Here is a 16880-nt window from a genome sequence, read left to right on the forward strand (position 1 = left end):
TGTACAAAAGCTATGTAATTTTGTAGTGGTCTTGCTGCTTTTTCAGCAGTAGAGAAAACTTTTGAAGTGACAAATGAACATGCAAAACAGTCATGGACTTCAAATTTTTGGAGATTGGTTAACCTGGGGCTTCTTTTTTTTCTTTCTTTTCTTTTTTTTTTTAAACATGTTTGGGGTTTTTTACTGTATTTGAAACTTCAGTACAAAGCAAAAAGTGTGTTTCTACCCCTATGAGTTGCTCCTAATTGAAACTGTACTAAATATGGAGTACTGAACAGCCAGGGTGTTCAAGGTCTTTGGGACAAAGTAATGTGTTTGCCACAATGAGTCAAGAAAGCTTAGAAAAGATGAAATGGTCAAATACAATCGTTTAAATAAATATCATCAATGAAGAGGAAAAAGAATTTTTCCTCTGCATATGGTGTTAATACTTTCCTGTATCTTTCACAAAATTCAGAGGACACCTGGAATAAAGCAGTGTATTCTTTATAGACACTAGCATAAATTGCAGCAGTAAGTCATAACAAGGTAAGATTGATAAAGAGTGTCCACAGGGACGGTGTATTTCAGGATGTGATCTCAGTCACTTGTGGGTTGAGACAAGAGCTTAGATTTAGCCATATAGAGTTCCTAGTGGCAAGAATAGGTAGGATTCCTCAACAAAACCTTTCTGGGCATATGCTCAACCTATGGCCTTCTCATTCTTGAAAATTATGTCTATAAGTAATGAATAAGATTCTAACAGAGTTGTTAGGGTTTTATATTGGTTATGCAAACATAGTGGTACATGGAAAGATAATACTGCTTCTGAGCTCCATTTACTAATAAATAATTAAATACATATTTTTAATGGAAAAAATACCTTATATAGAACAAACATGTAACCAAACAAATAATGTAAATCCTAAGAAAAAAATGTGCTGGACTCTGAAGTTCTGCTTAAACAACAGGAATCAAAAAAAGTCATTCTGTTGAAACAGAAGTGTTCCTTCTTTCAAATGTTTATATTTACTGTCACTTGGATTACACAAAAACTTGAAATTTTCTTGCAAAGGCACCTCAGTTTTCTGCTGGTCAACCACACACAAAAATGCTGAGCTGTCAGAGCTGGAAAAATGATGGCTGCAAGTGAAGGCACCAAACCTTAAATTTTAATGCATCTGAGACAAAATGTTTCTGGTGGAAGAAGGAGCTTGACAAAATGTATGACCTATAGAGAGAAGGGTCTTAGAGTAGGAAGTTAGAGACTATTTTAACCTGTAGGCATTGGTACTGACTGCCTTTGATCTGGGCAAACATTGCAGTTATTTGTCCCAATAGGTTCATCTGTACAAGAAAATTTACTGTTGTTATTATTGTGTGTAATGATGTGACTCTTGTGTACAATTTTATTATTGAAGAGCTGTGCCTAAATGGAAAACTACTCATACAACTCTCCCTTGTAAATCAGTGTAACTGGAACATTCAGTGGAGTATGGAGCGTTAGTAAAGTGTGAAATCATATCCTATGCTTGCTTTCATCAGAAGCTGATACTCTTGCCTTGGTGTAGCCCTGTCTTAATAAGCCGTTACTGACTTCCACCTTTTTGTCTTTGCAAACCAGGTGATAAAAGTGTACAAGTCCTTCTTAATCTAGCACTGCTAGCACAATATGCTTCTATCAGATGCTGTCTGGTTGTGCTGAGGCAGATTAGGAGTGTGCTGTTCAGCTGGACCTTCTGTAGTGGCAATATTCTCCAATAAAGAAGCAGAGAGGTTTCTAATCACTCCCTCTACGTGAAACACTTTCATCGAAGTGCTATTCATGCAGTGCCATGGTGATGAGGGACTTACAGAGAGATAGGACACCCAAAACTGAGGCTGCACACACTTATTTAGGTTTCTCTATGTGCCATGATGAGCTACCAGAAGCTTTGCCAAATTTAGCTAAAAACTCCACCTCAGGGTGCCTTTGATGCCTACATCATATGCCTAATGAATCCTAATGAAGGATTTCAGCCTTGCGGGATCAGAATAGTTGCTGTACCCGTCGCCCTGCAGAGAAGGTGGACACCGGCCGCTAGATGACACTGTGACACGCACCCCCAAGCCCATCGGCGCCGCGGATGTGCAGGAAAAGCGGCGTCACCACCTCCTCCGTGCAACATCACTACTTTCACACCTGCTAATTAAACACGGAAGAGCAGCTGCTTGGTAATTCAATACATAGCGCCACATAAGTATTCTGGGAGGGGCTAAATGGTCATCTTCATGTTGCTGTTAATTGGAGAGCAATGTCTCGTTAACAGAAATGATGTTTCCTCTGACACTGGACACCTTGTACAGATTTGGACTCTGATTAGTCCTGGTGTTCTAAAAATAATGCGTGACTAAACCACTCTGCTCAGAACTTGGGGTTTGTGGCCCGTTTGCATCTTTTGGAGACACGCCTCCAATCAGAGTGCTACACTCATATGCCTTCACAAGCTGGAAAGTTTTGATCCCCTAGAGCTAGCCTTGTTATGATAAATTTCTCTGGTCCCTCTAATGAAATGCTGGCCATTGCAGGTTGTTTATGGGAATATAGATTGAAGGACAAGATGACCTGCTCCTGCTTCTTGGAACTCAGGGGAGGACTTAGGCCAAACTGAGGAAGCCTAACATGCTGTTGCAGATCTGAAAGCAGTTTCCTTGCTTTCTGGTAAGCAGGACTGAAAACTTTGCCTAAAGAAGGTCAAAGACAGACTTCTCCTTCTCATGCACTGGTTTGTCAAAACTGAGTCTTATGGATTGTCACCACAGTGCAGAGATTTTAAGTGAATGAAGAGATGCCCTGTGTCACTTCTGCCAAGCCAGCTTGCGCACTCAGAGTGACTGAGGTGCAGCTGCTTGTTCTGTGTGTATGCACTGAGCTCCCAGGACATGCTGCCATTACCCCCTCCCACAGGCATTATGCTAGCTCTGGTACTTCTGTCCACACCTGAAACTGTTGGGTGACGGGTGTAATGCTGCCATCACAGTACTGCTCATGAGCAGTGATCTTACAACTGCAGAATACATCTTGTTGTGTTTGGTCTTCTCATTCTTTTGGGTTTGTGTTCCTTTAGGTGGGTCTATTTCATTATTTACTTCTTTAGTTTTCCGATGTGCCCTCACTGCTGTCCAAGTCATCTCTCCAACAGATCCAAAACCAGCTAAGTGCTTGTGCTGCTACAAAGAAGCTTCAGAAGGAGGAAAAGGGAAAAAAATAGAACTGTGTATCCTTGATGTACATTCTAGGTGCTCCCTCTTCTGCCAAAGCCTGCTTGCCAGGATAAGAAGGTGGCAGGTAGATAACCTTCTTTTCTTGCCAGGTGCTTGCACACATCTGCCCCTGTTCTAGCTTGCAGACACACAATGAATATGAGTTTTATTCCCAGTTTTACTAAATGGCAGTGAGAGCACAATATCCCTGTATACAATAGCATATGCACTAACAGTTTAGCTGCTGCAAAATGAGTCCAAATGACTGTTTTCAGGTACCTACAGAGCAGGTGTGGAGGGTTCCTGAGCACCGTTCCAGCATTCTGATGTCAGTTGAGTGATACTACCAATCATCTTGCTAATTTGTTTGAGGTCTAACCTGCAAAGATCCTGCACTGAGCTGAAGGCTACAATAAAAGGGAGAGAGTGTTGAGTATTTACATGGGCAGCTGAAAACCAGAAACACCTTGTTTTAGAAACATATTTTCAAATTATCAATTTTCAAATTATTCCTTAACTGAAAAATTTAAAACTTGTAAAGTGAGAATAGAAAACTGCTTGGCTTCTGACATTCAGAGGAAAATATGTGAGGAGATATGCCTTAGGCAAGATCATGTCTGGATAAAACCCCAAAAGCTGATGAGATCTGTTTGTCATTCAGTGGTGCCCCAAACATAGATAAGTTGCATTTGGAACTCAAATTTTCTCCAGTTTCTTGCAGGAAGAACTGGAAAATGAGGGATGACTGGAAAAGAGCAAGTGAAAATCACTAGTCATGTATCTCTAACAACAGCTAAGAATATTACAGCAAATTATTTCAGTACAGGTGCCCGCTGCAGAACCAGACAGAGCCACCTGGCACACACAGCAATTTTGTGCATTTCAAGTAAGAGCAGTCTTTTACCTCCTTTAACTGTATTGAGTTTCTAATTTCTTTTTTTAAGTGCCAGTGCACTCCCAGATACATGCTTGTCTGAGCCATGCAGGCTAAAATTTCTAGGGAGAGAAGAAGAATTATGAGATATAAGCTGTTTTACTGCAGGATTGCTACTTAGCAGCTATGGCCAAGACAAAACCCACATAAACTTGGATTTTGTATCCCACAATGCCAGCTATCAGCTGTCACTTTATAGTACAGAGATGCCCCTTATTCCAACAAGTGCTTGTAGTCTCTTTGACACTGTGGGAGTTTCAACCTGCTTTCTGTTCCTCAGCACTGTGTCTGCAAAGCAGGCACAAGCAGTGCAGACAAATGCTTCCCCAGGCATTGCCATGCTGCACTTAACCTGGATAGTCCTGGAGCTGATGAGATTTTGCAGTGAGTTCTAGAGTGCCCCTTTCCTCACAAGGGTCCTCATGGAAAAGGAGCCAGCCATGAAGGCCTCCTCAAGTCTGAGGCCAGTTTTGAAAACTGGCATTGTATCACCTCATCAAAGCATCTCACACATCATATGATTCCAGCAAGTGAGTTGCAAAGTCTAGGCATAAGGTACTAATCTTGAATTGTATTGAAACAGAGGTGTACAGGTCCAAAGATTAACCACCAAGTTTTGCAAAGAGTAGCTTGTCTCCTGTATGTCAGTATCCAGTGCGTATAAAAATAGACACAGATCTGCACTCAAAAAGGTCAAAAAGAATCACTCAATTATTTGAATCCCCTTTGAATAAGGGAGTTCCTTATGAATAAGTGCAGGTGTTGGTTTGAAAGAGGGAGGGGATAGGAAGAAAAGGGCTGAAGAAAAACAGAGGGTAATGAAAATTTAGGTCATAGATTGAACCAGTACTGCAGCATTTCTCTGAGAAATATGTGCAAAAAACACATCTGGGCAGCAGAGGAGTTTTCATGGTGATGAGCAGATAATTTTTTTATTGCTTCCTCCTGTTCCCAGAAAACAGGCTTTGTAAGTACACAGGATACATCCCTGATATCTCCTCCTTGTGGGAACTGTGCTTGGGACACTGTGTTTCTCATTCATTCACACAAATGGAGTCAAAATGGCAACATTTGTGGTTATCAAGTAGACGATTATTGTTTTGTTCAGCGCTAACCTCCAAAGCAGCAGCAAAAGTAATTTCAAGAAAGGATAAATTAATTTTTGTTTGTCCTCTTCTAGAGTGGGAATCTGGAGAATTTTTAAAAGTCATTTCTATTTCCTGGTGTGACTTTAGGTCCTGTAAGAACAGTGTGCCTACTGGAGCAATGCAATTACAAGAGTATGTGGTCAGTTTGGGGTATTTTTGTAAGAGGACAGAATGATTTGATGAATTTTCAGTGTTTGTTTTGACTCAAATTCTTCATAAAGGTTTGGTCAGAAAAGTCAAAGAGAAGGAGTTAGCTGGGGCACTTTAATCATTATATCAACATCTGGAATCTTAAACAGCATCAAAAACTGACTGCCAAGATGAAAGCTTGGTAGTGAAGGACTGATCTGGGGTAATCTCTGAATGCAGACTCCAAAATGGAAGACATAAACAAGGCAATTCCTCATTTTGCTGAAGTCCAGATACACTTGCTGATAGAAGAAAAAGAGCAGCACTATATTATAATTCTATGTGGTGCTTGCACACATTGTGTCTAGCTGCGTACAAGTACCCATGAGCTTAATCTCTTAATGCCACCTGTCCAACTCAAAAAAGAATTCTGGGATCATGCAAAATCTGTTATAGAGGTCTTGAGAGAGGCAGTGATTTCAGAGTATGTGCAGGTGCATATGAGGATACCACTCATGCCATGACGATTTTTTGCCTTTTCTTTCATATACCTTTAATAAAAGTTTAAACTGATAATGAGCATTTTATAGTATATTTGGCTGTGCTTAGCACAGTATAGCTCTAAGGCCAACTATAGTTTCCATGTGAGGGAAAAAATCTGCTAGAAATTCAAGTCCACTCTTGTCCAGTGAGATGCTTGTATTGCAAAATCTCCAAATGGGACTCACTAAGCAAAGCCATCTGGTGTTCCTGATTCCTACCATTCCAGTTGTGCAATTCCAGTGCTTTGGACACTTAAAAGGTGGATTGTGAGACACCATAAGCAGGCCTGAGAACATGAAAGAATTTATTTAGTTCATAAGAACTATTTATGTAGAATACCATTTCCTACCTAGAATCCAACCATAGGAATCTCAAGGTCCTTGTATTTTCTGGACCATTATCGTGGCAAACCAGGCATTCTTGGCACAGAAAGTAAAACAGAAAGTAAGAAGTTAAGTTATTTTGGGCTTTCCTCATAAATTAGAAAGCAGCAAGACTGTATTTCTCTTAAAAGCTTTATTTACATATGCTGAACACAGCTAGTAAGCAACTCTGTACCATGTTGAACCACTACTGAGAAAAAGGAGGCAGAAAACCAGCAGAAAATAAAGTGTAGTGGAAGACCCTGATGTGTACCAGTGTACAAATTTGATATTTGAGTATGTATGTATCACAATTCCATATGTGTCTATGGATGAGCAAGCAACCGATATATGTGAGTTTTGTACCATTCCAGTGTTTTAGTTCCAAGTGTGAGCCTGAACCACCAAACCTGCAAGGAGCTACTGTGGCAGTGGGTTGCCCAGCCTTCATAATGACATATTCAAGCACAGTAAAGTGTTACTGAAATGGATGAATCCTGTTAGAAATAGCACTGAAACAAGTTAAAAACACAGTCTCAGCAGGCTTTCAGTAGTTTACAAAAGAGTGAATAATTCTGAAGACATTAATGGCAATTAACTGTCTCCTAATGTAACAGTTTTAACACTCAAGAGTTCTGCTCTAGGATGTTACTGTTCAATTCAAAGTTCAGTGACCACTGTTCAGTGGTCCAACTTCCCCTGTCTGTTCCAGACACCCCTTTTCACAATGGCAGAGAAAGGAAATGCATGAGACTGCACAACCATTTCTTCCCCTATTTCAGAGGATTGTATGACTTTCAGACATAAATTTTATCAAAATATTATTATATGTTTGGAAAATTCATCAATTTTTCCGTTTACCACTGTGGTTTATCCAATGGCCTAATTAGCTGTGAGAACTGGGTCTCTAATCCCTTGTCTGGCTCTGACCTTGAATGACTTTGGGTAAGAACATTTTTATTTCTCAGCTTGCTTTTATCCATTGGGAAGATACTAATATTGCATTTTTTCCTCGTGGCTTTAAAGGAACTATCACCTATGAATTCTTCTGATGTATGAGAGAGAAAGAGCAAGAAACCCAATTATAGCAGGCTCATTCCTTAGAGGCAGAAAGATTCATCCACACTGAAACTTTATAAACCTAACTAAAATATTTCCTTCTCATTCTGCCTGTGGAATAACATGTGGGTTTGAGAAACAGTGTTGTTCACACCAGGACAGTATATGTTGTTAATTATTCACAATAATGGTAGGAAAATAATATTTTCTACTGGTGGCCATGACCTTGTAAAGGACAGTCAAATTCTGTTATGTACTTCTTTGCACATACAGACAGAGTTGCCACATCTTAATCACTGAGAGCCTAGTCATCTTATATTTGCAGTATTTGCTATATTTACAGAAGAGACAATCAGCAAAATTCCCACTGAAGGATATAATGCAGGTGCTGCATAAAATGCTGCATGTGCAGACATATTCCAAAGCACCAAGGCTTTTATCTATATTGTGTCTTTGGGTATAGATACAGGCCTTAAGGCAAGAAAACAGGAAATAATAACAAGATTACAGTTTTAATTTTGGACTTCAAGTCTACGAAGATGGGAATACGCCACAGAAGAGGCACCATGTGCACTCAAGGGATATCCATCTGAGAAACACTTAATAGAGGAAAGTTTATTGAACTGATTTTTAACTGAAGTGTGGAGAAACAAGACAATTAGATCAAGGACTTCCAAGATTAAGCACAGAATCTTCTAAGTCCCGCTGAAATACCTGGCATGCAGTCTGTATTTTATCAGATGCATGGGGAGAAGCTCCTGCAGGAGGTCACTCTTGTGTAACAGGATAAAACCTAGCACAGGCAATACAGCATTGTAGTGCTCAGAGAGAGGAAAGTTATCTTCAGGAGAAGCCACAGTCTCTCACAGAAATTAAGTATCTCTAGCCAGCCAAGTTACTAGTTTGCAAACTAGCCTGTTCTTCTAGGGATTGAAAGGGAGCAACTGGTGGTCTGTAATTTGCATCTGGGTGAAACAATTTCCATTTGCATTTAAAATTGTTGGTGACAAAATAAAGTAGAAAAACACATCTTACTGCTCCAGTCTGTGCACTGTTGCTGTGAAATGCTGGCAGGATAGGTACAGCTTTGTGACCAGAACTAGACTGGTGACAAACACTCCCGAGACATGCTTTCATAGTTTGGTAGTGAATATTATGACAGCTGCAAGCTGCTCTTCAGGTTCTTGTCATTTGTGGTGTACTTCTTGCAACCTTTCTGCATGGTAATTGACTGTCCACCTGCTTTCATAAGCAGTGAAGTCATTGGCTCTCATCAAAATGGTCCTCAAAATTATCTCCATTTTCCCCTATAGCTTATCAAACTCACAGGTATTGCTTGCTACCACTGAAAATGCCCACAACCCACTGGAATTTTAGACTTTTAGATCCAAGCTATCTTCTCAGTAGGCACTGTTTATGAAACTACATGTAGCTAAAGGAAAGCTGGAAATGAGCCAGGTGCTCAGAAACCAGGAGCACCTTTGTACCAGGAACAAAGAATGCACATGCATGTAAGGTGTCAAGCAGAGGCTGTATAATGCAACTGGCATGGGAGTAACTGCAATGGGAGTGAGGTGGTGCCAGGAATGAGGCTGCACTTCCTCCTTTCAACACCTGGTTCACTCCTGCCTTTCCAAGCACCTTGATACTTAAGCTGCACTGGCGTGGACCCTCATGGCCTTTGAAACAGACTGAGAAGATATTTCACGAACATAAATACTTAAGAATTGTGGGGCTGAGGCAGACATATGGGAGCTGTGGTGTAAGACAGTGGAGAAGACAGAGGTGTGGGATTGGCAAAGGGAAAAGATGAAGGAATGCCATGAGCACAGTAGATGGAAAACTTAGAGAAAACAAAAGCAGGTGGGAGAAGGTGAAAAAGATGGTGCTATTATCATGGATGGAGTCTGGGGAAAGGCCAGGAAATCACAGTAAGAAAGGCAAAAACAAAATGCATTAAATATGTGCCCTGTGCATCTGAACCAGGGAAGGAACACGGCCCTGTTGCAGGTCTTTCACTCGTTTCAAGACAGGCCTGCTTCCATGAAGCGGCAGGAAGCCAACAGGATGAAAATCCTCATGGTGTGGACAGACCAAGACACTTGTCTGGAATACAGGGCCTTGAGGGAAAGCCATATGAGAAGTGGCGGAGGTCCCTTGATCTGTTCAGCCTGGATGAGACTGAGGGGAGACCTCATTGCAGTCTACAACTTCCTCCTAAGGGGAAGAGGAGGGGCAGACACTGACAGGAGTGACAAGAGCCGAAGGCACAGCAGGAAGTTTTGCCAGGGGAGGTTCAGGCTGGACATTAAAAAGAGGCTCTTAACGCAGAGGGTGGTTGGGCACTGGAACGGGCTCTCCAGGGAAGTAATCACAATATCAAGTCCAAGAGAGTTCAAGAATCATTGGAAAACGCTCTCAAGCACATGGTGTCATTTACGGGGCTGGTCCTATGCAGGGCCAGGAGTTTGACTTCACGATCCTTGTGAGTCCCTTCCAAGTCAAGCTATTCTGTGATTTTGTGAGTGGGACAACACACGGCACACCGTGGGCATGCTCTTTACACAGCTGGAGTTTAACTGAAGGACGCTTCTGGCAGTCCTCTGCAGGCCTGACAAAGGCGGAACCCGGAATTTAAAAAAAAACAACAAAAAAACAAAAACAAAAAAAAACTAAAAAAAAAAAACCCAAACAAAAACCAAACAAAAAAAAAAAAACCAAAACCCAAAACACAACAACAAACAACAACAAAAAAACAACCCACGAAGGAAAGATTCCAGCCCTGTGCCTGGAGTCGCAGCTCCCCACATCTGGCAGAATGAGTAACGCGATCAGTGACGGAACGCCGGCTCAGGGCATGCTGTTCTCTGCCGCTCTTTCTCCGCTCCTTTTACATTAAAAAAAAAAAAAAAAAAAAAAAAAAAGCTGATTAATGCGTGTCCTTCGGGTCAGGCCGGTGCCGGGTTCCGTTACCTCGACCTCTTCCTTGCCCGGGCGGAGCCCGCCCTGGCCCGGCAGCCCGCGCGGGAGGGCCGCCGCCCTGCCGGGGAGCTTCCTCTTCCTCCAGCAGCGCGGCCGGGGCGGGAGGAGGAAGGGGAAGGGGCAGGGGCCGGGCAGGCTCCAGCACGGCCGCCGCCGTCGCTGGTGCGGCAGGGGCGGGGCGGCGCGGGAGGCGGCGCCAGCGGCCGGCGGGGCCCGGAGTCACCGTGTCACGGCGCCCGGGAAGCCGTTGCCGCCGGATCCGCCCCCCGCAGGGCGAGCGAGGAGGCAGGAGGAGGAGGAGAAGGAGGAGGAGGGAGGCCGGCTCCTCGCCGCCTCTTGTGTTTTCGCCCCCTTCCCGGCCCAGCCCCGGCCCCTCTCCTCTCGCACCGGGGCGGCGGCGGGGGGCGAGGCCGCAGCGGCGCCCGAGCTGCCTGCGGGAGCCCCGGGACGGGCCTGGGCCGCCGTCTCTGGACTAGGATGTCCCGACATGAAGGTGAGCGGCGCGGGGCGCCCAGGCCGCTCCCGGCGGCGGCGGTGGGGCCCGGCCCGGCGGCCTTCGGGGCCGATCATCATCATGGCGCCGCCGGGAGCGGGGCCCGGGGCCCGGCGGCGGAAGGAAGGAGAGGCCCGGGCGGGCGGGCCGCGCTCTGCAGTGTCATAGCGGGGGAGGCCGGTACGGCCCGTTCGCCGCGCGGCCTCCGCCGGGCGGGGCCGGGGCCGCAGGTACGGCCGGCGGGGGGGGGCCGAGCCGCCCCGCTCCTCCGCCCGAAGGACGGGCGGAGCGAGGTGCGGCGGGCCCGGCCGCCGTGGGTGGGCGGTGGCGCGGGGCGGCCCTGCCGACGTGTCGGCCGCCGCCGCGGCGGGTCCCGCCGGGCTCCGCACTCCAGGGCCCCCCCGGGTGCCGGGGAAGCGGGGCCCGGGGCAGAAGTGTGCCTGGCCCTGACGAGGGGTGGCTTGTGTTCTGGCGGCCCCGGGATCTGCCCGTTTTCCCTCGCTTTTGCCTTGCGGCCGAGGAGGCCGGTGCTGGTGTGTAGTGGCATGTTTTGAGGCCGCCGGAGAAACGTGTTCTCTGTGTGCTGCTTGCATCTGGTCCCGTTGTGTTTACAGCCGTGCAGGAGTTCGGTGGGTAGTTAGTCAGAAGGAGCAGGGCGGAGGAAGAGATGGAAGCTAAGAAAGCAATATCTTCAGGAAGAAAATGGGAGTGTGAAGCCAGGAGAGAAAGTTGCTCGGCTTTTCCGTGCTTGTTTACCAGAGAGTAAAGTGTTTGAACTAGTATTTTATAAAACCAGGGTTTGCCATCTGAAAAGATAACTTTCTGCCATGTTAGGAACATAATTCAGTGTTGTCTTCATTTTCCCTTATCTAATTTACCATTTCTCTGTTTCATCTAATCTTAAAACATTTTGACAGAAACCTTATAGGAGAATTCGATATTTGTGGCTTACAGTGCTGGCTTCTAGTTAGTAGCTTGATTTTAGGCAGTGTGATTTAGGCATGGTTTTTGGTGTGTGTCACAGTATTTTGAAGACTTCTTGTTTGTGCAAGTAAGTGTGCATCTCTATCAAAGAATTGTCCTCCTGGGACCCACTAACTTTTTTTGTTTACTTCTTAAAGCTTAGTAAGACTGCTGCTTTTTCTCCCCTTCCTCCCCCTGCCTTCATGGTTTCCCGGGAGGGTGGAGATGGATTTTTTTATGGTTAAAGATGGCAGTTTTTAACTGAAATGAAATGATCATTGATCACAAACTTGCTATTAGTGGTGGTGTAGTGGGATTATGCAGTCTGCAAGTATCTGCTGTTATGCATGTATCCATAATACTCTCTTTAAGGTACAGTAGTGGAATACAGGCTTTTCTAACTTGAACAGGTTGAAATTATGCTAGGTTTATCACAGTGATAAGTGATATCATATGTTGTTCTTTTGTGATTTTCAGTGCACAAACTGTTATAAGAAGCGGTGATATGTGTTAAAAAGACATTCCAGCCCTGTCTTTTTGTTAAAATATAATTTAAAAGTAGGTTTTCTTTTATGTTCCTTATGGAGACTATAGCATGAATTTTCCTTTCAGTTGTTAAATGTTTGTAGCAGGGAAAATTACATTTCCTATCTTTGATATTTGTTAGTGTTTTTAAAAGGAGTGATTGTGTATGAAATTGGGCTTTCTTTTTGCAAAGCAGATTCATTTAGACACACCTAGTTAGAAAAAAAGAGATAATTGCGTAATTAATTACTTAATTGGTAAGCGAATGAGAGTTTTGGATCCCAGACCTCAACTTCTCAGGTGTGTGTGTGAACAAGCAATGCATTCCTGAGAACACATCCTCGCTGTGAGATTACAAATGACATCTGCCACTGTATCCTTGTGATTTTTTTTTTTTAAAGCTAATCTGTCTCTTAATTTCCCAGTGATTCTCCTCTTACTTCACACTTCAGGCAGTAACTATAGTTCTTCTAGGCAACTATAGTTACAGGGATAGAATAACACATGTCAGTATGGGAAGGATGGCTTTCCAACTTTATGGAGAAGAGGTTTGGGGGCTTGATTTTGGTAGCACTCTGGAAATCTGTAGAAATTACATACTCAAAAAGAAAGCTTCAGAACTGTGCAAGGTTATTCACAGCTAACAATTTTTGATCCAGTATGACTAGTTTGGAGATGGCTGTCTTGGAAGAGTATGGGAAAAAGCAAGCTTTAATCATGTTTATGTTATTTTTTTCTGTGTATTTCCTTTAAAATGGTCTGTACACAAAGTTACAAACAAGATTTATTGATATTTCTTGAGAGAATTCAGATGCTGTACCAGTTTTATGGTGAAAACATATGTATCTGGATGTGTAAATGCTGGACAAGTTAGAATTCTTAGGCTTGGGACTTGAAGTAGGCTGTAAAGCATCTGATGGAGATTTACTTTCCTTTGGGCTTTCTTGACTGCTTCTTTGGCGTAAGAATCTGTACAAAACAATTTTTTGGGGTATTTTGGTTAGTTGGCTTTTTTTTTTTAAAGTGTGGTTTTGTTATCCTTCACAAAAAGTTTCACCACAGCCTGCCTTTTCACTGTGCTGTCCTTTCACACATGAGGTCCAGACTCGTGTTTCTCCCAAATTCAGGAAAATGGACACCAACTAGAATTTGAATTAGTGTTGCTTTTTTAATGTGTTTATTCAGTGTTCAAGAGACGTCCTTGGTAATGCTGTCAGGAGTTAACTGCTTGTCTCTTGGTATTGCTAGGGTCTTCTAATTTTTCAAAACCATTTTTGTTTTGTGATTTGTTGTTAAGAGGCTAGCCTTTGGTTTTGTAGAATGCAACATTTGACCAGGTCATTCCCTGGTCTTGGCATTCATGTTGTTCCCTTTATAGGAGCAATATGCTGTGTTTCTCTGGGTTAGCCCCTCTGTGGAGGAATATGTGGTGGTGTAATATTTGGCAGCCTGCAAGGAACAGGTAGGTACTTTTATTATATTTTTTTTTACGCTGTGAAAAGTTTATGAGGAGACATTTTGCTTATTACATATGATGTCTTTTTGTGAACATGTGGCAATAATTCTCTTATTTGGCAGTAGATGCCACCCAGGACAGCAGAAAAATTGAGAATTGTGACTTCCAGGAATATCATTACAAGACCATTTTTGCAACTTGTTTTGTGGAACTAGGTCGCAACAGCATTAACTGGCCTGGGTTCAAATTCCCTACAGCTGGCACCTCCAGAGGGCTCCCAGTTCCATGTCACCTGCATCACTTAGTCCTCCATTTATCATGCTCTGTGCCTCACTCCCAGACCCAGTTCCATCTTTTCTGCTTGTTCTCACTAAAGGAGATAGTCTTTAAGCTTCAAAGAGCTGTCGGCAACACAGGTTCTGGGTTTTTTTGCAGGTCCCCATTTGTCAGTATTTCTTACAAAATCAGTAAAGATTCTGTAGGTAATCCTAGTCCCATGTGAAGTAAATTGTGAATGGATGGTGGTAACACAGTAGGAAGGGACAATAGTGATTGTCAGGACCACACGGCCTTTCCAAATTTCTCTTCTGGCTTTGAGATCCTTTTAGTGTTTCTGTGCTCCTTTTCTTTGTGTGTATACATTAATGTGCTGCTTACAGATACTGAAATCAAGTGCTTATTTGTAGTGGAAAAGTAAATAAGTAATTTTTTTAAAAGAAACGTATGTAACTTCATCTTTGAAATTCAAGAAATCATAGTTAGAGTTGAATATAGAGTTGAAAAGCATTAGTATAAGGGTAATGTTAGCTCCAGTCCTCTGGCTGTACAGTGAAAGGATTGGGAGTCTGATTGATGATGTTTTCTGTAAGGTCACAATACAAAACATAAAACTTAATCTGAAACAAACTTTTTGAAAGCAATAATAGTAAGAGTAATTTCTGCCCTTTGTAGTGATGCAATAACTGTGTCATACTTGAGCTGCAGAACGGTACTACAAACTCTAGTGCTCAGCCAGTTGATGCATAACTTAATGCTTCATATGGTGTCAGTTAGAAAGGTGCCACACAAAATACAGAATTAATATATTTTTCCGCGTAAAACTTCTAATTCACTTAACATGACTACATCTTTTTCGTACAAAGTACCCAAGATACGGTGTTGATGAAGTGTGGCATGTAGTAATGAAATGTGTCTCTTTGAGACCAGTTGCAACTTGTTGCCTTCCAGTGCTTACTTTGCTTGCATCTTCTCCAAACAAGGAGTTTACTGTATTTCACAATGCAGAATAAGCATAAATTCTTTCATACGTTGCTGCCACTGAGATCTCTTTTGTAGAACCTAAGTCCAGATTAAGCTGTACATATAACATAAAACAGTGAGATTTTTCTTGAATTTGCACTAATATTTGAGTCTTCCAAAGCATTTTCTATCTGCATATGCAAAGTGTTTCGTACTCTTTTTAGTTTTACTCTATGGTAGCATATTAATGCATCTAATTACAGATGTAGTTCAGTAGCTGAAAATGACTTAGTGTGACAATTTGACTAGCAAGACCACTGTTTAGGCACAAAAAATGTTAACATTAAATGTAAACAGCTGCAAATGTGATTGGAAATATTTGAACACAGTAATTTGCTTTTTTATTACACTTGTTTTATTTCAGTAGGAAAGTGAATCATCCTTTAATGATAAAAAGAGCTGGAAACAGAATTCATATTTTAATGGGTAAGATACTGACTGGCTTTATGGAAGCTAGGTTTTAATAAAACTCTGGTTTGGGAAACTGTGAACCAAACTGCTGCTGTTCCTGCAGAGTCTGAAAAAGGTCCTCCAAAAATGTTTGTAAAGGGAGACAGCTTTTTCTCTCAGGTCTTTATAAAAAATAATTACACCATCATGTGAAAAGGGAGAAAAAGATCAGATATAAATTACTGATGTTGAAAGGCTGATAGCCTAGATCTTAAGCAGGAAAACTGGAACTGAACTGTGATACTTTTAATGTTACTGGGTGGGAGTGAAGAGAGAAAACAAACAGTGAAAAAGCTCTCTTCCAAATGTTTATTTGAACACAAAGGAATTCAGGGGAAATTTATAGAGCCATGAAAATTGCTTGAGTGGTACTAGACAAATAAAATTCATACATGTTAAATAAAAAGAAGAAATATACTTTCAAATACTTCTGCATGTTTATATTACTACTAACATTTGAGGGAGAGTTGTTGGTGTCACTGTTCATTGTTGTATCTTTATTGTTATGTTGCCTCCATTATTCTTAAATATGAAACCAAATCAGTGACTAATAGAGTGTTAATACCTTCAGGAAGCTGCTGGACACAGCAGTATATTTGAAGAATGTTGCTCAGGAATTGGGATGTACCAGAGACAGGTTGCAGAGACAGCAGTAATTCAGCCTCATATGAATATCTTTATTTTGTACACAGCTGCGTATTATCTACTCCACACCACCCTGCATTCTTTAGGGTGTGCAGGATGGTTCTCTATGTTAGAACACTGCTCAGTGTTTGGGAGTGTACAGCAAAGGAGCAGATAGAGATATTAGCGAAGGAAAGGATGGCCAGGGTGTTGACAGTGGAGCTTTGTTGTGGAAAGCTGGATCAGCTGTCCTGTCTTCTGTTGCAGTTCATGTGAACTGCTAGGTAAGTTACTTTGTCAAGAATTCATGGGTAGCTGTTAGCTGTTTGTTCCTTATGAAGACCTGGTTTGGGATTTTGGGATCTGACCATTCACACCTGCAGCTGTATTAACTGAGCCGTGAGCTTTGAACAAACACTTAGTTGTAGGAAATCAAGAATTCTTAAAAGTTCATCCTTTAGCGTCTCAGATTGAGTGACTGAATTCAGCAGGCTTTGAGTTTTATTCTTTATGTGCTGTGTTTTCCCTCTATTTCAAGAGAAGTGAGATCTTGCTTAGAAGTGTTGTTAAAGTTAATTCAAGTTATTAGGGCTACACTGAAACGCAGTAGATAAAATGCTTGCAGAGAGAAGGCAGTGAGAAAATTCATAGTCAGTGCAAATTTCTTTGAACTCTGTGATAACTGAGGGCT

At 42.4% G+C, this 16880-nt stretch overlaps 1 protein-coding gene and 1 long non-coding RNA gene across 2 annotated transcripts in view; both read left to right on the forward strand.

Annotated features, from left to right (window-relative positions):
• The first annotated feature begins 10329 nt into the window (after positions 1–10329).
• The window catches only part of LOC135289365 (E3 ubiquitin-protein ligase KCMF1-like), a 43703-nt gene continuing 37152 nt past the window's right edge, over positions 10330–16880 (forward strand). The window contains 2 exon segments of the mRNA XM_064402880.1: positions 10330–10389; positions 10392–10872. Of these exon segments, the coding sequence (XP_064258950.1) occupies positions 10330–10389; positions 10392–10872 (541 nt within the window).
• Positions 11641–13730, forward strand: LOC135289370 (uncharacterized). The gene is made up of 3 exons (XR_010352136.1): positions 11641–11923; positions 12313–12733; positions 13423–13730. It is a non-coding gene; the product is annotated as an uncharacterized LOC135289370 (long non-coding RNA).

The sequence above is a fragment of the Passer domesticus genome, chromosome Z (genome assembly GCF_036417665.1).
Source record: "Passer domesticus isolate bPasDom1 chromosome Z, bPasDom1.hap1, whole genome shotgun sequence".
Classification (NCBI taxonomy): Eukaryota; Metazoa; Chordata; class Aves; order Passeriformes; family Passeridae; genus Passer; species Passer domesticus.